The following is a 23,928-nucleotide window of genomic DNA, read 5'->3' on the forward strand; positions in this document are numbered from 1 at the left end:
ATACTGTTAGTGACCGTTTAATTCACCCAAAGTGCGAGAAGGAGCGATATCGGAAGTCCTTCCTTCCTGCAGTAGTTAGGCTGTACAACCAACACCGACCTATGCAGAGATCACTCCACAAAAAGAACTAACATAGTCTAATGTTCTTATTGTATCTTTTTTTACCTTTTCTTCTCTTTGTCTACTTTAATCGTAAAGTATTTTCGTACGTGTAATATCTATGCTTCTGTAACACACTGAATTTCCCCATGGTGGGACTATTAAAGGATTTTCTTATCTTATGAGGCACTCTGCCCAGAAGTAGCCTCTGAGAGCCTTTCTATTAGGCCAGCTGGGGGGTCACAATTTTATACCCTCTCTCGACAAGACCATAGCGTAACCAGACGTAACTAAATGCAAGTGATACGGCTATCTGATATATCTCAGTACATTCGTTTTTTTCTACACATGTAGATATTTAATACCCCTAAGAACATAAGTTATATAGTATATTAAGATGTGGTAAAATATAGGGGTACAGAAGAATAAAGCACTCTATATAAGCCGATATAATTGTGCTGTGGTGCGAGTTGTAGTACAACTTAATGGCCACAAACAACCAGCACGCAGCGAGGAATACTACGAACTGATCCCGCCCTCCGCACTGCCTTATATAGAGAGCGCCAGTCTGTGACGCCACTTCGCCCCGCCCCTCACTGAGTTTCCGGTGTGCGCGCGCTGCCCGTCCTGCGTCCGGCATGACGCACTTCCTGTTTTCCCTCGCGCGTTCCCACCTATCCCGTCATGGCGCCGCCGAGCCGCTGGTATTTTACCCGGGAGCAGCTAGATCGCAGCCCCTCCCGCCGTGCCGGCCTGGACCCGGATAAGGAGCTTTCGTACCGGCAGCAGGCGGCAAACCTCCTGCAAGACATGGGCCAACGGCTTAATGTGTATCCTTCCCTGGCCTGCTCGTGCCTGGGCTCTTGTCAGGAAGGAAGGCCTGGAGCCGGGAGGCTGCGCGCCCCACGCCCTGCTGTACAGGACACGGGCGACTGCTCAGTCTATGGGAATGTGCGTCTGCACAGGGACGTCACCCGGGATAGGGCCGGCCACCTGTAACACAGACCTCTCATTGTAATGTGCGGCCAGAGGTCACGTGCCTGTGGGGTGTTCCAGGTAGTGGTGAATGGCACGGTGCTGACTCACTTATAACCATGGTAACTTGTCACTGACCAGTGTAGTCAATGAAGTGTTTGGACCATTGATGTAGATCAGCCAGCTCTAATGGTGTTTCCCATCCTGTGGCTCCCTAGCTGTTGCATAACTACATCCCCCATTGGATTTTTGCATAATGGGAGTTGTAGTTTTACAGCAGCAGAGGAGCCATAGGCTGTGGAGCACTGAATGAATCCATTCAACCATCAAACACAACACAAGGCACACAAAAAATAAAACCTGTAAAATACTTGTGATAATAAAGTGATGGCAGATGTGTGGTGTCATTGATTTACTGCTGACTTTTTATTTTTAGTGTGCCCTGTGTTGCCAGGAGGACAGTGGACTGATGGTGTACAATCCAGAGGAAACTGGTTTTACCTCAGCAACCAATCACAGTGCAGCTTTCATTTTGTGACCTTTTTCAGAAATGAAAGCAGAGCTGTGATTGGTTGCTGTGGGTAAATCAGATGGTTATAAGTGATACATCTGGGTTAGTGTGTCCCGTTTTTACGTTTATGTCTATAATAGGGATGAGCGCAGCTCAAATCCCATCATTTGGCACTTGAATATCGATGGCTGAAGAAGTTGAATGCAGCCTTTGAAGGGGGTTCTGTATCCATGTTCTCCCAGACTTTCTAGGGCAGTATCCAATTTTTTAAGCCGCTTGTATTCAAATATTGAACGATTGATTGAATATTGAACTCGAGTTGTGCTTATCTCTAATCCATATTCAGGCTCTGCATCGCCCTTACAGGGGTATTCCTAACTCTTGTTTTGCTGGTAAAGTTGCATACCATCTGCAACCAAAAGGTCAAAAATGGGCTTTATGCAGTTTTTGTCTGACACATTGTGACTAGTGATGGGCAAAATGTTTGGTTTTATCCAAACGCTTGACATTTCATTTATGGTGACTGGAGAAGTTGGATGCAGTTAGAGGGAGTCCTGGAAATGCTGTATCCATGTTTTCCTTGCACCCCCTAACTTATCCAGCCATCGGGAATCGAATGCCAAGCATTCAGAATCAGATAAACCTGAATGCTCGGTGAGGGTGCATGCACAGTACGGAATACGCGCGTAAAGGCCGCTGTGGATTCCGACACTGACCCCTGCTCGCAGCAGTACGCATCTCCGTCCGTGCCATAAACACCATTTTAGAATTGACGTGTCAATTCTTTCAACGGACGGCGGAATCAGTCTGTGCCTAGAATGGAGTCTATGGCACAGGCGGAGATGCGCCCGCGATGTAATCCGCAGCGGCCTTTACGCACGTATTCCGTAGTGTGCATGCACCCTTGCTAATTGTGAGCACATTAAAGGGGTTATTCAGCGCTACAAAAACATGGCCACTTTTCCCCCTACTCTTGTCTCCAGGTCAGGTGTGGTTTGCGATTAAGCTCCATTTACTTCAATGGAACTGAGTTTTAAACCCCACCCAAACTGGAGACAAGAGAGGGGGAAAAGTGGCCATGTTTTTGTAGTGCTGGATAAGCCCTTTAATGATACAGTTCTGTGATCTTCATGTGCAACCAAAATCGCCTTAAAGTGACTGCACCACCAGGCCCAGGCAGAAGCACTGGAGTCGGGCCGACCCACCCTTAGTGGGAGGAAACCCCAGCCCCTCTATGATAGGGTTCCATTGATTGATACATAGAGGGGCTGGGGTTTCTTCCCACTAAGGGTGGGTTGGAAGCCTCCAGTGCTTCTGCCTGGGCCTGGTGGTACAGTCACTTTAAAGGGAATCTGTTTCCATTGCAAACACTTAAAGAGGATGTACCACCAGGTACATCCTCTTTAACCTGAAGCCACGGAATGAACGGCGCCGGCACGGGGAAGCCGATGCCGCGGTCCGTTTTCCCGACCGAGACCCGGTTCCCGTGCATGGCACTGTTCTATGAACCGGAACTGGCCGGTGCTCAAGCACTGGAGGTAGGCCGAGCCACCCCCAGTGGGAGGGAATTTCCTCCCCTATATGACGCGGCTCACTTAGAATGAATGGAGCCGCATCATGGAGAAGAGGGAATTCCCTCCCACTGGGGGCAGCCTGGCCGGCCTCCAGTGCTTCAGCACTGTCTTTGTTGCTCACAGCAAACCTTTAATTTTATAGTGGTTAAGCATTTGCTGTTGGGCTCGGGGTTGTATAAAAATCCTAAAAGTACTATGCACAGTTTTGCACAGGAGGCAGGACACTGTGTAGTCTGGATGGCATGGAACCTGGAAGAATATATATATAAATTTTCCATTTTAAGCACTGCTCTCCTCCTATAGGGCATAGTTGGTAACAAGCTCATCCATGGGGGTCTGACTTGTGCAGTCAGCATGCCGTTCAGTTTATGTGGATCTTCCAAATGTTATTTCAGAAATAAATGGTAGATTAGTTGCAGAAAACAATGCAAATGTAAAGCTGTGTGTGACTATAACCTTAACACTCAATGGGTTTGCTAACTATTACATTGTATACTTTATATAAAGATGTATCATACTATAAACGAATATAAGGCATCACAGGCAAAAAGTTTGTGTGGAGCCCTGATACTCTTCTTCACTTTAGCCGGGGGCATTCTGACTCAATTGAACATACTACAATTTTTTCTCTCTGTTGGGCTCCACAATACAGCTATGTGCTAAATTTTACCATCTGTATTATATGTGGTAGAAGCTATATACATTTACATTATCATAGATGGGATGTAAGTTCAGTTTAGTAGAACTTAAAACACATGTGAAACTGGCCTAGGCCCCATGCATATGTCTGCATTAATGCTGTTTTGTACAGGGAGCCATAGAGGAACCTATACTGTCCTTGCTTCATATAAATTTCTGGCATACTCTATTGAATGTATGTACAGAGTTTTCTCCCCTAGGAGTGGTGGAGAGATGCTGTGATGTCAGGGGCACATGTATACTAAATAATGTAAATGTCTAGATGATTTGAAGCCCAGTCTAAATTGTTATTGAAATCTATTAGAATGTATGATTTTCCTTAGCTTTTACATCGTAGATCTCAGCTGACTATTAATACAGCTATTGTATACATGCATCGTTTCTATATGGTTCAATCGTTTACAAGATTCCACCGTAACGTAAGTGATATTGTGTGTATTTCCCTTTTCTCAAATGCCATTTATAAGATGTTTCAGGTCTCTAGGCACAGTATATTAAAGAGTTTTCTTTTTAAAATATCTTAACAGTTCAAAAGGCAATGTTGATAGCACTATAGACTTGTATATGTATAAGCAAGTCACTCCCACAGGAGACGGGATCCTAAGTCTATGGAGACTATCTCCTGCAGCGAGATGGCTGTCACTGACAGTCGGGGAGTGAAGTGTGCGGTATTTGATTACTGGTGGCTAAATAAGTTGGATGCAGCCCTAGAGAGTCCTGAAAACATAAATCCAGCCTATGTATCCATGTTTTCCAGGACTCATTCGGCCTGCATCCGACGTTTACGACGTTTACCAGAATGACATCTGGGACATATATTACACCCATAGAAAATAATGCACATAATCAAAGTATAATGTGGATCAGAGAGTCAGGAGCTGATAAGCAGAGCTCCCCGATGTCGGTATTTTTTTCCTCTCTAGTAGTGTTGATTACATTGAAAACAATGCAATATTTACATGTTTGAATATGTTCCTTAGGTAAGAAAACCTTTTTAAAGGTATACAAAATAGGTACTATGCCATCGACCTAAGGTAATATTGGTGCCAATGCCTATTCCTACTTTTAAAGTAAGAATCATGTATTAGAGAGCAGGTCTCCCGAATATCTTGTAATTTGTTAATATGTACAAGTAACTGAGATAGTCATAAACTATAATATTGTCAAACAGGTATGTATATGTATTTCTTTTTTTCTCTCAGACTGTAGCACCCGCTGCGCTGTTTCTAGCAGCCAAGGTAGAGGAGCAGCCTCGGAAGTTGGAGCATGTCATCAAAGTGGCTCATGCTTGTCTTAATGCTCAGGAACCCTTGCCAGACACCCAGAGTGAGGTATGTAACCACTACTGCGCTTTTAGAACCTCACAAATAGTCCTCATTGTAAAAATTGAGCATACATGGTACAATATGCCATACTAATATAGTAATTGGGATGAGATTTGCACTGTGGGCATATAAGACAACAAGCAGCTGTAATGGTTAGAAATACTTAGGTGGCAATCACACTCTGTAATGATGGTCCGTGCACGGACAATGTGCTACAGATTGGACTTTCAAAGTCCCTTCTGTAGCACATTGTTCGTATATACGGACCATGCATGAGATGTATGAATGCCCCTTAGTCTTAAAATATTAACACAATATGATAAACCACACCAGCCACATCTTACTGTGTTTGGTTATCCTTAACTACTGAACCCTGACAGATTTTTGAAGCCAAAGCCAGGAACAGACTATAAGCAGAGATCAGGTCATACAGGTAAGATTGAGATTCCTCCTTTTTTTCAAATACATTCCTGGCTTTGGCTTCAATAATCTGTCAGATCTCTCGTGTAAAGGCACCCTTAATCTTGTACTCCCTAAGGGCATGTATGAGCACATACGTAGCATGCTTGTTTTGATGAGTTAGATTCCCAAAGAAGTACTCAACTAACTTGCTTTCATGTACTCCGACTTGGTAGTATACAATACATAAAAAGGCCTCCTTCTGCACTGCAGAGATCTGGGGTATTACACAGACTTCTATGAAGAAGCTGTATGTATGTGTCTTTTTGCACAGGTCCACTTATTAGGAGTCTTTGTAAAGGCTCTTTGCTCTCTGCAGCAATATTACATAGTACATTTACATGCAGTATTTTATTTAAAAGAACACACTGCCAAGCTAATATAGGGGTTCCCTATAGGGGTTATTTCAGGACCCGTAAGCCAGAGCTGACAGCAGCTGCAAAGCGTCTCCCTGATCAGGAGCCAGTATCTCCATGCTTACATGGATAGACCCTTGATTTAATTGAGAACTGTGTAATACTTAAAGTGAATGTACCATCAGGCCCGGGCTGAAGCACTGGAGACAGGCTGACCCACCCCCAGTGGGAGGAACCCCCCTGCACCTCTATGACGCAGCTCTATTAGAATTAATGGAGCAGCATCATAGAGGGATGGGGGGGGTTCCTCCCACTGGGGGTGGGTCGGCCCGCCTCCAGTGCTTCAGCCCGGGCCTGATGGTACATTCACTTTAATTTCACCATTGATGGCACTATAGAGAAATTGAACTCTTGCTACAAGGTTCCATCATGGATTACAGTGATCACTATAGGATAGGACTCCCTGTTGATCATACTATTTTTGAGGGAGCCTTCCAATAAGAAGGGGTATCTAATGTGAACAACCCCTTTAGATGTCTAACCCTTTTAAAAGTTGTGGCTGTTCACTGTTTAGAGCCTTCCTGCTGTGATGATGATAGAACACCTTGACACAATTACTAATATTTTTTATTCCATTTATACTGGGTGTAGGGGAATCAGGCAGACAAAACCACAGTGCATGCAAGAGTTAGTTAGTTTGAACTAATACAAAATATTGTACTAGCTTAGCCATCCCTAACGTTTTGTGAAACTGCGTACTTCGCTGAGCATGCTTGTGATATCTACTTGTTTGCATGTAGCGTTGTCTTTCACTGGAACTTTTGCCTCTGTTGCTTGGCAGCTATGTATAGTATGCAGGCTTGACAACTGGGTTTGGTCTGCTCTTACCTCTAATAACATTTGATCAGAACATCAATCTTTTATTAAACATCATACTGAGTAGAAACTATTCCAAACCTTAGTTACTGCAAACCATGACCAGTTGGTGACCCTGCCTGCATATCCTGGTTGTTTTGTGCAGAGTGCTTGCCAGTGAGTAATTTGCCTGTCCTCTCAACAACAGGCATACCTGCAACAAGCCCAAGACCTGGTCATTCTAGAGAGCATTATACTGCAGACCCTGGGTAAGTCTTCCAGGATGGCTGAAAATGGGAGAGCCCGGAAAGCCCCAGCTAAGCCTTGATCACAGCCATGGAGCAAGACTGACCTGGAGGAAGCGTCTGCAGAATAGCACTATGTGATGGATAATAATCTTGCTGTTCAAGGGCCATACTACATCATTGTGTTGTTATGTGTAGTATTTAGTTTGGCTTTTAATAGTTTCTGTTATTTAAAAAAATGTCATAGAGTGATATCAAAAGTTTTGATTGGTTATGGTCTGGATGCTAAAACCCGCACTGATCGCTAAAACAAGTCAGGAGAAGCACTTAGCTAGGCACTTTTCTCTCCATTTCACTGCTCGCCCCAAGAGTCGGATTTGATAGAAAGTCAGTGGAGCCGTCTCTCACAGTGAGGAGTGATGGGGAGAGAAGCTCTAAGCTGAGCGCTTCTCCCTGCTCTTGCTAACAATCACTGGGGTCTTAGCGCCAAGATCCCAACTGATCAAAACTTTTGATATGTCTCTATGGTATGTCAAAAGTTTTATTTATATTTTTTAATGACAGTGACTCTTCAAGTTTTTAGTGCAGTTTTATTTTTGTTACTGAAGAAAATGTAGCTTCTTAAAGTATGGAGTGACATATTTACAATATAATGACCATTATTAGACTATGTCTGGTGTCTATTGCTGTTATTTTACAACTTGATACTTCAATAGTGTTATTAACAGTTCTTAGGCCCCGTTCACACAGAGCAAGAGCGGCAGAATTCCGCCAGCCTCCATGTCATAATGACACTCTATGGGAGGCTCGCATGCTGCATCTGTCTTTGGCGCTGAGAAACGCTGAGCGATGCAGCGCGCGAGCCTCCCATAGAGTGTCATTATGACACGGAAGCTGGTGGAATTCCGCCTCTCTTGCTCTGTGTGAACGGGGCCTTGCTGTCTGATGTTACTGATAGTATACTGCACATGTTTATATGCTTTGTGGTGATTGTTTAATCTTTTTGCTATGGAGAAACATAGGAGGAGATTTTCTAATCGACGTGTTTTATCTTTCCTTTACCATTGTTATGTTCTCCATTACATTAGTATACTTATTTTCAGCCCACATAGTCTTCATTTTAGTTCAACATTTTATGTACTGTCTTGTTTTCCAGGCTTTGAAATCACCATTGATCACCCTCACACTCATGTAGTGAAGTGCACCCAGCTGGTAAGAGGTGAGCATTCAGTTTCTTTCCATAAGCTCATACAGTTCTTTATGTGTTTAGGGTTTGTTTTTTTTAGTATTTGAACTCTTGCATTATGGCCTTTTAATATAGGTGGTATTTTATTGTCCTCTTAGATATTGTGGTTTTGTATTGATTGATCTTTATAGAGATGTAAATCATTTGCTAAATATTCTTCCAATTTCAGTGGTGCTCAAATGTCCAGTATATTTTCATGGACTAGCATAGGGGCCAACATGACTGAAGCTTTTTTTTAATCATCGTTTACCTATCTTCTGGATAGGAAATAAATGTTAGGCTGTGTTCACACATTGTAAAATAAAGGTAAAAGACAGCTGTTTTTTCAATATAATAATGCGCTCCATTGAAGTCAAAAGGAAATTGACCAGCAGTGCACACACTGTATAGAATAACATCTGTTATTGCTTAAGACCATCCCAGTAATAACATGCTGATGATTAACCACCTGCTTTTACAAAATGAGCGTTCTTTGTTGTTGTTGTTTTTTTCATCTTTTTACACATTGTTTTATTTTCACTCAAAATTATGGTTGTATTTAGCTTTTATTTTACTGTGTGTGAACATAGCCTTAGATTCATCCACTGGATTCCTCAAGCTAGCCATAGTCAGGAGGGGTTGTATGGTGCGGTAGCATGCACACTCCTGTAACAGACAACAGCAGATACAGACACAGTAAAGTGAACACACTCTGGAAGGATCTCTAGGGCTACAGAACCAGCAAGTTAGAAAATGTTTATCCTAGTCGACTATGCACATTGTGAATTAGAACCTAAAGTGATACTGTAATGCTTAGAATAACCCACCATCATTTCTCTCTTTCTTCTCAGCAAGCAAGGACTTGGCTCAGACATCCTACTTCATGGCAACCAACAGGTTAATTTATAAGCATATTTCTGAGGGTATTACATGAAAAATATTTCTATTCAAAAATAGGATGTTTTACGGGGTGTAAACATAGAATTTGTGAAATATTGCCTAATTTTCCTAAGTACTTTGCTAATAAAAATAAAAAAGAGTCCACTGGTGGATTTAACTTGTAGTTTTAAGGTCATTCCTAAAAAAAAAAAAAAACAATTTATCACCTATCCATAGGTTAGGTAATAAATGTGCTGTGTCTGCCCACTGGGACCTCAAGCATTTGTCATAACAGCAGTCCTCTTGTGATTCAGGTAGTAGTGTACTTGAGTGGCCACCTTTTTATTCACTGCTATGAGACTTCTATTCAAGAGCACTAGCGGTCCCAGCATGTATGATTTTGGAGGGAAAACCTGCCACCATGCAGGGAGTGGAGCCAACTGCTTCCACCTCCATGCTCACTTTAGTGTGGGTTCCAAGCGGTTGATCAGCTGGCAAGCCGCATGTTGGCACTCAGGCGATAAACTATTGATATCCTCTCCTGTGGATAGGCTAATAATAGTTTTAGCTGGAAAACCACTTTAATTCTTCCTTATTATGTCTTAGAAATCTTTGATGCCTTTAGATGGAAATATAGAGAGGTGCAAATTCTAGTACAAGAAAATAAATATTGAAGATGGCAAGCTATAATGTCCATTATAAGGATGCTTGCCTTTAGGGAAACTTGTTATTTCAATTAGATTTGATGTGTAAAATTATGAAGGAAAATCAGTGAGGAGGCCTAGTACTGAATACTTGGTATCTTCCACAATGATAGTGGCCATGAGGTGGATAGTTTTATGGTCACTTCACATTTTAGTCTTTAGGTCAGTATTTAGCACTAGTACAATGCTCAGTTCACAAGCTGCATCTGCAATTCCAGAGCAGTTTGCAGTACAAGGCATATAGATGGAAAACAAGCATGCCGCAGATTTTAGAATCCATAGCGTGCTCATGTTCTTGTGTACAGGTCCTATATTTTTACCACAAATTCCACCCTTCTAGTCTGTATAGTGATACACACTGGAAGAATTATCAGTAAGATATGCATGTGCACAGTCCAAAATTTTTAAAGTGTAATTCCCCTAACCAAACTTGTTATGTATAATATGTATAATCTGCTTTCCTGTAGTCTGCATCTTACTACGTTCAGCCTGCAATACACCCCTCCAGTAGTGGCTTGTGTCTGCATCCATTTGGCTTGTAAGTGGTCTAACTGGGAGATCCCTGTGTCAACAGACGGGAAGCCATGGTGGGAGTACGTGGATGTGACAGTGACACTAAAGCTTTTGGATGGTTTGTATTTCTTATTTTCTTTATTGTTTATTACACCAATTTAAAAAAAAATGCTGTATATTAGATTTACATATTATATATTAGAAGTCTTCCTAACTGGCATGTGTAGGGTCTTTTTCCTTCCGTTTGCTGGCATTTGTGTAAGCAGCTTTTTGCCTCCATGGTTGTTAAATGGACAGACTCTATCTGGTGTGATGTTGTTTCTGTGCCATTTATAATTCTCCCTGTCGCTGCTCCCCCTCTTCAAATGTGAATGTCTATTCAGGTTCCAAACTGCTGACACTGCTAGATAGTTGTTTGGTCAAGCAGACACATGGTACCTTTTATATATCTATTTGTACTTCCGTAATGTAGAAAAATACTTGTATTTGCATGTGCAAAGTGTCAGGTATAGGATGGGAGGGACAGCGAGAAGGCGTTTCATCTTGCTGCAATTCAGGAGTTTGTTAAAGCCTCTTTGACTTTATAAAATGTGCCATGTGTCATCTTGACGTAACAGCTATCTATCAGTGTCAGCAGTTTGGAACTTGAATTGCAGCTGACAGATTCACTTCAAAATGTCACTGTGGTTTGGAAAAACACATGTTTATGACATGTGAAAAGTTTTGAACAGTCTAGGTCTGTGTGTTTAGACCCATACCGATTGTGAGAATGAGCTGGGAGAAGACCGTGCTAAGCGCAGTTCTCTCCCAGCTCTGTATCACATGATGAGTCAGGCTCCAAAGACTTACATTAGGAGCCTGACTCTTGCATAAGTGCTGTGTGTAACTTAAGGTGACATGTTGATTTGGGGACTATAAAGTGCATTGCTGTAAGGAGTGTAGCGTTAACTAGTACTATATTCTTATTCTTTGCAGAACTGACACATGAATTTCTCCAAATCTTAGAAAGAACTCCCAATCGCTTGAAACGTATAAGAAACTGGAGAGTAAGTCTAATGGAATATACCACTTTTTGACCACATATCCTATAGCAACCAATATTTTTGGGGATATTGTCTTTGGTTGTATTCTCTCCCCCTCCCCCCCTTTTCCAAAAAATAAATAAACATTTTGGCATCTGATAGCGGCTGGCGGCAGCAGCTAGCCGCTGGGTATGTAGAGGTCTCTCCATAGCTCCTTAACAGCGCCCTTACATATGTGTACATCATTGGTTCATAAGGGATCAGAGTGCTGTTATCTGCTTCTCCTGCTGGAGACTACAAACTGGTTTAGCTTACAGTGTGCAGGTGGGCTATAGCCTAATAGATGGAGCCAAAACACTTTAGCTACATGTTGCCTCGTAGTGACAGCAGTCTATACCCAAGGTGTCTGTGTCAAAGAATTTTATGGTGAGTATTCAAAAACCCACCTTTTTACTTTTATAAACCTCTGTAGTCTTACTGCAGTCTCTTCTATCTCTCTCTATTTTCTCTGCTTCTGGCTCTCTAGCCACTCTCCCCTCTCCATAGATTTTAATGGGTAGCATGTAATTGATTCCTCAGTGGCTTGAGCTGTTTTTCAGATTGTATCCAGCATTCTATTTGTGCTGAGGGGAATACAAAAAGTTTTTTTTTTTCCTTGATTCCCTGTTTCTCATAATTTCTTATACTACTGGTTTATGCAGACTTTTGCACATTGACATTGCTCATTTAAATATATATAATTTATTTTATTTTTTTACAGACCACACAAACAAACAGCAAACCTAAAGAGGATGGGTGCGATGAGGATAGCAATGACAATTTTTCTGACCAGAATATACTTCGAATGTTCTCCCGTGGTGGCTTTACAAACTCCTCTTCCCCCATGTCTGATGCGTCTTCTCATTCATTCTCTGGATCTAAGGGGGATTCAGCAATGTCTGGAAGCTCATGGGGAGCTTTGCTACAGAATCCAAGGCAGCCGCAGAGGACTAGTGAGCACAATCCATGTACAGATCAGGCTTTGCCCATGAACAAACCACCTACCACTGCAAAAGTATCCCTGAAGGAGTACCGTGCGAAGCATGCAGAAGAGTTAGCTGCACAGAAACGACAGCTAGAACATATGGGAGCCAATCTAAAGGAGCAGTATGCAAGTGCTGCTCAAAACCTGCTCATTCAGCAGCAGAGAGAACGGGAGAAGGAAAGCCATACCTCACCCATCATTTTAAAGATTCCCTTGCATGATGTAAGTCATGAACGGACAGACAAATCTACCAGTCTGAAAATGCATCTTCCTGTAGCCAGCCGAGAGAAGCCAGAGGAGGGAAAGATTTACATTAAAGTGCCAACTGACGAGAGTGGTGGTAATACTGGCAAAAGTAAGGAAAAACACCGAAGTGGTTCCTCATCTTCTCATCATCATCACCACCATCATCACCACAACAGCCAGTCCCACCGCCAACACCATCAGGACTCATCCAGCAGCGGCAGTGGCAAGCGCTCTTTAAGCAGCACTTCCCACAAAACATCAGTTCCTTCTCGAAAGAGACCCTCTTCAGATGATGTCGGCAGCCATGATCCCTCTTTTCATAAACAAAGGAGGACTTCCAAAACTCCCACAACCGACACCCCTGTAGTACAGGCGTCACACAGACCCCGTAGTAGTCATGGCAAAACAGAGAGGGAAGCCTCTGCCGGTGCCAATGGACACAGTACAGCGAAGGTCATCGATTACCAAGACACTGTAAACATGTTACATTCACTACTAAGTGCACAGGGAGTGCAGCCCATGCAGCCGGCTCAGTATTTGCATCAGTATGGGGATTATCGTAGGCCCAGGACGAGCAATACAGACAAACCCAGAGCACCTCCTCCCCTTCCTGCTGAGCCACCTCCGCCTCTGCCACCACTTCCTAAATAACTGCTAGTGAAGTACACATCTTCAGACTTGCATGAAAGGGTTATATAGCCACTTTCTTAGCACTATTTTACCAGCATACTTTCTCTGTGCTCTTCCATATACTTTGTCGTGTATGTATTTCATGTCTTAAGTTACATTTTACAATCTTATCCTTTTTTTCCCATACAATGGCTGGTGTTTGTCGACCACTTGTCTCTCAACACTTTCTGTTGCTACACTTTTTCACGTTGTCTTGTCTCCCCCCCCCCTCTTCTTTAAATGGGACGTATGTTTTATATGTACCTTGCTATTTATCTTAACATGAAGATCAACGAGTTTTTTATTGTGAATCTCAAGGCAACTAATTGGAGGCCCATCTTTTTTATGAGCATGTCCAGGTACTTTATGTGAGAATCATCTTTTTATTCATTCACACTGAAAAGTAACTCTGCATGCCATTTGTGTGTGCAAATGGAATAAGTTATTCACAAATGCTTAACAGATCACGGACATGGTTTTTTTGATGGTCAGGTTTCTCATACATGTTTGTTGCTCATCTTTCTGTGGATATTTTATACTGTATAGTAATCATTCATTTTTCAGTCTGCTGCTTTCAACAATTCAGTTTCTTACTATTCCGTCTATGGCTGGTAGTATTTGACACAGGTATGTGACGTTAAATGCCAGTTTGACCTAATGCTCTAAATTATAATAATGTTTTTATTATATAGATAATACTATATGTGTCCATTCAGGAAATACAAAATGGACTTTAGTTTTATTTAGAAGTGACAGCCACCCCTCCCCCTTTATAAACGTATAAACTTTTTGCTTGTTGGTGTTCTGTAAAATCACACGAGAGGGGCCATTCTACTAATACATTTTCATCTATTCATCTTCCGGATCTCCACAGGTCCCTGAGTGTCCGCTGTGAGTAGAGCAGTAATGGGGTTGCATGGTCACGGCTTTAGTCACTTTAATGGAGCTGACAGCAAGAGCCTAACATAATCCTGATCTGCCCCATAGCAGTGAACGCAGTGGTCAAGCACAAGGAGTACTCAGTGACCTTTGTTCTTGAGATTGTTAGGGTCAGACTCTCAAAATCACACATTTGTCACCTGTGGATAGGTGATAAATGTTATAAGTTGCCCTTTGCTTTTGAGTTGAAAAAGTTGAAGTTTGGGATTGCTGGAAAAGCTGTGGTAGGGAACATCAGTACTTAGTAGCCTAGTTTATAGGGTTGAAAAAAAGAAATCCGTCCATCCTGTTCAGCCGTTTACCTTGCAGTGTTGATCAGAGGAAGACAAAATCCTGCATGAGGCAGAAGCCAATCTTCCTAAACCTAGAGAAAAAATTGGCTTCTACGTGGGCTGCTCCAAATTTAGTTTTGCGCCCTTTTATAAGTACATAATTACAAAGAACAAATGCACATATTTCTATTGAGAAAAGCTCTTTCCAGCACTGGGGAGCAATGATGATTGTGTCCTCTCAGACGCTGGAAAGAATGTGCTAGTGGTATAGAGTATTATGTGGTGCTAGCGCTTTAGCTAAATATGAGTTACATGGATTTCTCCACAAGCATGTTTAGCTATATATGTGTCATCTACTCAGTGCTACTTTTTAAACGATCTTAAAGGGAATGTGTCATATTGTTTAAATCAAGTATTTATGTTAAACATATTTAAAAAAAAAAAAAAGATTTTTTTAATTCTCCATGTCATCACTATCTGTTATGCTTTTTTTTTTTAATCATGAAATTGTTTTCATTATGGCCTAAGGGCCTGTTCACACAGACTAATTTTTGCAGAATTTTAAGCAGAGTCTGCACTTGAAATTCTGCCTGTCCTATTCATTGAATAGGGTGCTTCGTGCGCTCTTGGCCAAAACAATCCGTTCTTTTGACGGAGAGTGCACAAGGCATCCTATTCAATGAATAGGACAGGCAGAACTTAAAGCGTAGTCCACTGCACGGACTCTACCTAAAATTCTGTGAGAATTACTCTGTGTGAACGGAAACTTAGAATAAGATGACACTCCCTGTATAGATGACTTTTCAGACAGGATTAAGGTCCTATCAAATAAGGCAAATATAGGCCAAGCGATCAGCTGACGAATAAGCTGATCACTCAATTCTGACATGTAAAAAATGATTCTCTGTCAGCCATACATCTCCCTATGTAACGGGATGTGTGACTGACAGCTCATTAAAGCAAAGGTCACATAAATAGGCTTTGTAAAGCTAGGAGATTGGCACGTGTTTACGGTGCCTTAACAGTGAAAGGTAACACCTGTGTTTAGATAACACAGGATCCACCATTCACAGCTTACCTCTTGTCTGTTACAGAGCATGTCTAGAAAACTTTTTCATAGAAGTCTATATGTCAGCTGATGACTATTGTTTCCTGTGCTCCGTGTGGCAGCTGTCAAGAATATCTCTAGATGCTGTTAAAAGCAGTTTAGACAAGTTTGCTGCCCTCTAAATCGTGTACAGAAAATATAATTAAAAAAATCTACAATCAGAAAATAAAAGGATACAAAGAAAATAATGTGTTAGTGTCTGATTTTAGTAACAATTAGGTGTAACATTCTCTTAAACATATCTGGCCAGTTGCTTAGTAAGCAGTAGGAGTGATAAAACCCTTATTACACTTTATTGAATCACTACAATGGAAAGCTTAAAGGGAACCTGTCACCCCCCGTGCCGGGGTGACAGGCTCCCGACCCCCCGTTAGAGCCCCCTATACTCACCTAATCCCGCCGGGTCCCGCTTCTGGATCCGGTCGGGTGACGGAGATCTCAGCCGCTGCAGCCCGGCGCGCGCGCTGAGAGATGAGTCCAACACCCATAGAGAATGACAGGAGAGTCCAGCGCTCCGTCATTCTCTATGAGCGTTGGACTCATCTCTCAGCGCGCGCGCCGGGCTGCAGCGGCTGAGATCTTCGTCACCCGACCGGATCCAGAAGCGGGACCCGGCGGGATTAGGTAAGTATGTGGGGCTCTAACGGGGGGTCGGGAGCCTGTCACCCCGGCACGGGGGGTGACAGGTTCCCTTTAAGAGAGATGTGCTCAGCTATATTTACCTTCCTGGGCTCCATAATACATCTTGGTAATACAGTATTACAAGAAAAAGTGAAAAGTCCAGCACTAAAGGTTCCATTAAAGGGGTTATCCAGGCTTAGAAAAACATGGCTGCTTTCTTTCAGAAACAGCACCACTTCTGTCCTCCAGTTTGTGTGTTGGTTTTGCAGCTCAGTTGCATTGAAGTGAATGGAGCTGAACTGTAGTACCACCCACAGTCTGATGACAGGTGTGGTGCTTTTTCTAATCCTGAATAACCCCTTCAAAAATCTCTTTATTTAGGCAGAATATAAATAAGGCTTTAGTGCACCTAATCCATATCCCCCTCTGAATGTGTATTATTATATAGTGCTGCCCGAAATGTGCTGGGGTATGATTTCTTTAAAGTCTTTGGACGCCTTTCCACTGATTTTTTAATAAAAAATTCTGTAACTTCCTAAATATTCTTCGCTACACACGAGGTCACATTGAAAACGGGGGGGGGGGGGGGGGGGGGGGGAGTGGACGGACAGGCCACACTGGCTGTAGAAAGAGAGAGAAGAGAATACACAAAATGAAGGAAGAATCATTTAGGCTGCATAAAAGTATAGGGAGAAAGTAGAGCATACAAATTAACTTGTAAAGGCTGAAAGGGCCCGTTCACATTGAGCAAAAGTAACGGAACTTCAAGCAGAGCCCATGCTGCGAACGCCACTTGAAATTCCACCTGTCACATTGTTTCAGTGGGATTTCTCGTGTGCCTTCGCCCTCCACCCTAAGAATTGACGTGTCAATTCTTTGGGCAGAGAATGGAGGCACGCAAGAAATTCCATTAAATCAATGGGACAGGCTGCTCTTGAAATTCCGCCACTTTTGCTCAGTGTGAACGGGCCGTAACTGAAAAGTGAGCTACATTTTTAATGAAGACCTAATGTGAATTTTTTTTTTATACCATATTAAGTACAAAAAATATAAAATGTTTTCAGAGGTGCCCATAGGCTTTAACCCCTTATGCCAGCATGACCTACCAGTACGTTATGGGGTCACTAGGTCTGTATGGAGCCGGTTTTGGAGTCCTACCTGCTCCATACTGAACAGCTCCCGACTACATTTAGCAGCAGGGAACCATTGCTAATAGCCTGCACAGAGGGATCTCTCTCTGCTGGCTATTAATTGTCATGGCAACCTGATGCGTACACCGCACTATTGCTACAGTCTGGCATAGCGCTGATCTAATGGATAAATGTAATACACTAGTATTATATTGATCCCTATAAGAAATCAAGCAGAACCCCTATGGGAACTTAAAAAAAAAGTTTCTCAAGTTAGTTTTTTTTAATAAATAAAAAATGTCAAATCATATATCAAATTATATTGAATTAGCCAAGCTATTAAAATATAACATTGATCTTGCATAGTGAACAGCATATATGTAAAAAAATAAAATAAAAATAAATTCCAGTTAAAGCCATACTAGTGAAAATGACAGCTTACCACGCAAAATGAGTCCTTGTACAGTTCCTACAGTGGAAATCTAAAGTTATAGGTGACAGAACAGGGCAATTAATAAAAAAAAATTAGAGATGAGCGGATTTACAGTAATAATATTGGCTGTCGGCTTATGAGCCTGCTGCCTTTTAACTCAGGACTGGATCCAGCTTTTCCTTACATCTAGGAAGGAGCGGCAGTGAGTTAAAAGGCAGCAGGCTTATAAGCCGACAGCTGTGATAACGAACCAATTCTCTTCATTATTACTTTAAATTAGTGTAAAACAAAAATGTTTCATTTAAAACTGGTATATCACTATTTGGGTATCAGTATTGCACTGACATGGAAGAGTCAAGTGAACATGTAGGTTTGACCGCATAGTGAACAATGTAAAAAAGATCCACCTACACACACCCACACATTTTTATTTTTTTTTGTTTCACCTCACAAATATATATTTCAAATTTACAGTATATGTTGTGGAAAAATAGAGCATCATTACAGTGTATAATTGGTCCAGTAGAAATCAAGCCATATCACGGCTCTGTTGATGGCAAAATGGCTTTGTGTGATGATGCGTGATGTCAGAGCAGTGATGTATGCTCAAACACATGTACTTTCACACATGCTGTAATTTAATGTGAATCAATTTATTTCTATGGTCCAATGCACACATTTGTGCATGTTACAGATCTGTGTTGGGGCCATGGGCCATGCCTCAAAACAAAAAACAAATTATTATGTAATGAATATTATATTCAGTTTTTTTAATTAGTCCATTATTGACTGAGTAATACATATAGATATATATATTCCATCAACAAGCTGCATTTAACACCTTTATTCACACTGCTGTATATATATGTAATTGATAGTAATTTGGGGAACACAGTTTTTACGGCCTAAAGCAACTGTTTTTATTTATTTTTTTTCAAAACCAGATGTACGCATGTAAAAAGTACACCAAAAATACATATCAGTACACAGATGATATTTTGAAAAACTGTTTAAGATACGGCTTAAAAGATACGATGTATAAGTCAATATATGGCTTAGAATTAAAGGGATTTTCCCAGGGAAAATTGATTCTAACCTATGTTCAGGATAGGTGATTATTATGAAACAAGTTGGGGGTCTGATGTCCAGCACCACAGATGATCAGCTGTTCGTCCACAGCTCTGCCAAGCTGCTGACAGGGGTGTGCTGGGTGTTGGACCCCCACAATCACATATTGATGACGTATCTTGAGTAGAGATGAGTGAATATCGAGCATGCTTCTGCATTTGATTAGCGGTGGCTGCTGAAGTTGAATAAAGCCTAAGGCTATCTGAAAAACATGGATATAGTCATTGGCTGTATCCGTGTTTTCCAGATACTTCAGCAGCCCCAGCTAATCAAATGCCGAATGCTCGGGTTCGGACGAATTCAAGCATGCTCGATATTCACTCATCTCTAATCTTGAGTATATAGGGTAGAATGTTTTAAACTGATTATCCAAGATTAGAAAAAGATAACTACTTTCTTCCATAAACAGCTCCACCTTTGTGTACAGACTGCAGGTGGGATAACAGAGCTGGAGTAACAGTTTCTCTAATCTTGGACAAATCCTTAAAAGGGGTACTCCGGGCCGGGCGCTGAAACGGGGAAGGTAAGTAAACTCCAGCTTCAATTTCCACCCTTCTCAAAAATACCCCCCGGCCCGGAATACCCCTTTAAAGTATAATGGGTCAGTGCTGCGTTCAAGTAAGCAAAGACCCGGCAAAGGATTTATAAGGTGAATGTCTATTATTTTTAGCTATACACAGCTTATGATTCACATGTAGTATTTTTTTTTTTATCCAAAACCAGGAATGGTTCCAAAACAGATAAAAAAAGGAGAAAATCTCTCCGTTCTAGTTTTTCTCTACCGCTCCCACTCCTGGTTTTGACATAATTGGAAAGTATTGATTGATTGTAACATTATACTTGATCTACATATACATGTGCTTCAGAACATTATGTTTTCTACCCAGTGTCATTGGGCCGTATAATTAAACGGGTTGTCTGGCATTAGCCAATTTTTAATATATCACTGTTGGTATATATAAAACAAGAGCGTATGGTTACCGGTCTGTGCCGGTCTGGTGTCGTGTTGCCGGTGTTTTCTGACTGTAGAGTCACTACTTCCAAGCCAATCACTGGCTGAGAGGGTTCAGCACCGCTGCCAGTGATTGGCTGAGCGGACTGTCTGTCCCAAGATGAGTTTGTCTTGGAAGTAGATATATTAAAAATGGCTACCACCCCATTAACTTGACCAGATTTCTAGTTCAGGCTGTAATAGTGTGATTGTCAGGTAACCACTATATGTGCACTAGTAAGATTTGTTTAAATATCTATTATTTCAGAGGTAAGAAGGAATATATTCTCAGGAATTAGTCGCTGACGGTAGAATCACATAGTAATTTATTTGAAGAATGCTATTTTGTTGTGTTAGTCATGTTTGATAATCAGTTTTACACACTGCTGGCGGTACCTGAGTGTAAGATGCATAATATCACTCGTTTCAGAATGGAAATGTATTGCTCTTTTTTCGCAGCCATATTTACTCCTCATGTGCGCAGGATAGGGCAGGAAACAATTTGTTACATATTGTCTTTTGGTTTACAGGGCAGAACTTGTATAAGTTCTTTATGTCGGATGATTAGGTTAACTGAGCACTTCTTTCCTCGGCTTACTGTGATCTCTCAGGTGTCTCTGCAGAATACGGTCTCCAAGGGAGTAGATCCTATAGGCCCCAGAAGGAAGTTAAAGTGACTGTACCACCAGGCTCCGGCTGAAGCACTGGAGGCGGGCCGACCCACCCTTAGTGGGAGGAAACCCTAGCCCCTCTATGATGGGGTTCCATTGATTCTAATGGAGTCACGTCATGGAGGGGCTGGAGTTTCTTCCCACTAAGGGTGGGTCGGCCCGCCTCCAGTGCTTCAGCCTAGGACTGGTGGGACAGTCACTTTAAGGCCCTAATACACAGACCAGTTCTTTGCTACATCACATAATAGGATCAGCAATCAGCTGACAAGCAAATGCTCAACTGATTGCTCATTTCTGATATGTCAAAAAATAATCCCTATGTAATAGTTGATGTGCAGCCGACAGCTGATTAATGAAAGGTTATGAACTTTTTGCCTGTAATATTCTTCTATTTTGACAATTATCTTTAATTTAATGTGCATTGCTAAGTTTAATGGAGTCTTCCCAGATAATAAAACCACTACATTTTATGTATTTTTCTGTAAAAATAAATAGAGATATAGGCTTTTAGAATGATGTTTTAAAAAAAAGTTTTAGAAAGGATTTAAGCTTAAAAGGGTATTAGTCCCAGGCCATTTAAAGGAAATATGTTCCAAAGCCCACTTGGGTTACTTAACCCCTCCCAGGTTTTTAGATATGTTCCGCATGTTTTTCAGCACCTCTGTTGCTCTGTTCTAACTTTCTGTAATGCATGGACTTTATTCAGTATGGCGCTGGCCAGGAAACCACGGCTCCTAGCATGTTGTGTGTGCACCTTCTCCGTTTAAGTATGGTTTCTTCCCTCTATTTCATTTTAATACACAATGCTGCCCTGCATGTGCATTGCTTTTCTGCTTTCTTTTTTTTAATATCAAGACCAGGCTGAGGGCACATCTCTGTGTATGTAGATAATCTGTCCTCCATCTCTGCCGTGGGTCAGGTTGCAAGTGCTAACGCTTCCTACTGCAAAGACGGAGGACACATGATCCCTGTCTTTAATGGGAGGAACATGTATGCATAGCCTCAGACAAAAGGAATTATTAGAATATGTATCATTTATTTTAGTAAACATGCTTGTCTTGATACTGTATTTGAATAGACATTGGTAATGGAGATGAGCGAATTTACAGTAAAAACTAAGCAAATTGTTTAGTTAGCTCATCAGGTGCCGTGCCACTACTCCTCAGGTTCCTGGAAAAGCTGGATCCAGTCCTGGGAAACTTTTCCCAGTTTCCCAGGACTGGATCCAACTTTTGCTGGCACCCGGAGTGAAGCGGCACAGACTTAAAAGGCAGCAAGCTGATAAGCGAACTGCCGAGCTAACAAGGCAATTCGCTTAGTTTTTGCTGTAAATTTGCTCATCCCTAATTGGTAGTGATTTGTGCTGTATATGCATGCAATCATTATCCAATGGCTATTATTATATGTAAATCAGCAGTGTGTGTGCGCCGAGCAGGTAGAGGGCGCATGCCATCCCAGAACAGTGACGTTAATGCATCACATGTCCTCCATCTCTGCAGTTTTGTAGGGTTGTAATTGCTAACCCAGCTGGAGACGGAGGACATGTGATCCACGTCTCCGATGGTAGGCGGGAGAAAAGAAAGAGCAAGATGGAGCAGACGCCCTAAAGCAACTTTTTTACATCATGATGGGGTGAGTTGCATCTACAAACTCAGGAATGGCGCAGAGGCTGTAACTATAACCTGTTACAAAGATGCAAGGCGTGCAGAACAGAATTGAATGCTTGGGTTAAACATTATTCTTTGTTTACTTCTCCAGATTTATGTAAAGAAAATGAAAGAGTATTTAAGAAAGTGTGCTGTAGCTCATGATAATCAATGTAACCTACAGAAATATTATTGCAGTGTTACCAGTTCCTGCCAAAGTATCCAAGTGCTTGCTGTTGGCTCTTTACTCTAGTCTTTATACGTGGATGGTCCTGGATAGATCCTTGTAGGCATTTCTTTTACGTTTACTTGAGAATGTTGTATGATTTTATTTCTGACTAAGGACCCTACTACATGGGGTGAATATCGGCTGAACAGGCTGATATCACCCTGTGTAATGCTAGGTTTACACGGAGCGATAATTCGCCCCATCGTACGATTAGCGATTTCAAAGTAAAGGTTTTTATTAAGAACGATCAGCGTTTAGATGAAACTAAATATATCGTACGGAAAAATCGTTTTGCGATCGCTTAAGCCTATCTCGCACATAGGTTAAATAGGTGGACGACTGTTTACACGGAACGATCTGTGAATTTTTTGCGAATGACCAACAACGATTTAAGAACATGTTCAAAGATCAAAATGAACGATTTCTTGCTCGTCGCTTGATCGTTCGCTGCGTTTACACGTATGATTATCGTTCGAATTTGATCGTTATCGTGCAAATTCGCACGATAATCGTTCCATGTAAATCCAGCATAATAGGGCCAACGATCAGCTGACGAGGAGCAGATGCTCGTTCATTGCCTAATTGGGCCTTTTTGGTTAAAGCAAAGAGCTGCACAGATGATCCAGCGATCATTAGTGTCTACGGAGCAAACAGGTCGAATGTTTTACCACCCGCTGCTCCCAGCTGTATCTCTGTATCGCAGCGGGTTTTAGGAGTGAGATTGCTGCAGTCTGTAATTTTTGATAATAACAGTAAGGGCCCATGCACACCAGCATATAGTACTGTAGCTGCTTATGCCTTCCGTTTCATTGAGAAATAGAACACTTTTTTGTAGTACAGCTTTTAACAGGACCCCAAAACGATTGCTCTTGTAGTGTGCATAAGGCCTATGGATTCCCCTAAGGCTGTGTTCACACGTGCATTTTCATTGTGTTACTGCATCTTATAATTGGAGTAATTAATCATTACATTGCCGTCCTTTATTGCATTAACACTATGAAACTCTGCATGCGAACATACCCCGAACCCTGCAGGTTTACCACCAGACGCTTCTGATAATTATATTACTGAATTACTTACAGATTACTCAACTACAAAAAGTTTGCCAAGAGTTCCTATCTAATCTGAAGTTGTATTCACACACCGCAGATTTGTAGCAGAAATTTCTATCATTTGAAATCTGTTCCATGGAAACAGAAAAGACTGTCAGCAGAAAACGTCCACCTGGTCCAATCTGCCCTCATATTATTTCTTTTATTATTATTATCTTAGGATAGATAGATGTTTATTACATTCAGTTACTGTAGATTTACCAACCACATCTGCTGGAAGTTTGTTCTGAGCATCTACTACTCTTTCTGTAAAGTAATATGCCTCCGA

The 23,928-nt window shown here is 41.7% G+C and overlaps 2 protein-coding genes across 2 annotated transcripts in view; one reads left to right on the forward strand and one right to left on the reverse strand.

Annotated features, from left to right (window-relative positions):
* SPMIP11 (sperm microtubule inner protein 11) overlaps window positions 1–754 on the reverse strand; it is a 39,403-nt gene extending 38,649 nt beyond the window's left edge. The window contains exon 1 of the mRNA XM_069970114.1: window positions 697–754. Within this exon, the coding sequence (XP_069826215.1) occupies window positions 697–739 (43 nt within the window). The 5' untranslated portion in view covers window positions 740–754. The remainder of the gene's footprint in view (window positions 1–696) is intronic.
* CCNT1 (cyclin T1) lies at window positions 724–15,887 on the forward strand. The gene is made up of 9 exons (XM_069970112.1): window positions 724–929; window positions 4,196–4,277; window positions 5,061–5,189; window positions 7,062–7,122; window positions 8,255–8,317; window positions 9,175–9,220; window positions 10,374–10,537; window positions 11,395–11,465; window positions 12,202–15,887. Exons 1-9 carry the CDS (start codon window positions 784–786, stop codon window positions 13,360–13,362), a joined length of 1,923 nt encoding a protein of 640 aa, XP_069826213.1. The 5' UTR covers window positions 724–783; the 3' UTR covers window positions 13,363–15,887.
* The last annotated feature ends 8,041 nt before the right edge of the window (window positions 15,888–23,928 follow it).

This window comes from Dendropsophus ebraccatus, chromosome 5 (assembly GCF_027789765.1).
Source record: "Dendropsophus ebraccatus isolate aDenEbr1 chromosome 5, aDenEbr1.pat, whole genome shotgun sequence".
In the NCBI taxonomy this organism is placed as follows: domain Eukaryota; kingdom Metazoa; phylum Chordata; class Amphibia; order Anura; family Hylidae; genus Dendropsophus; species Dendropsophus ebraccatus.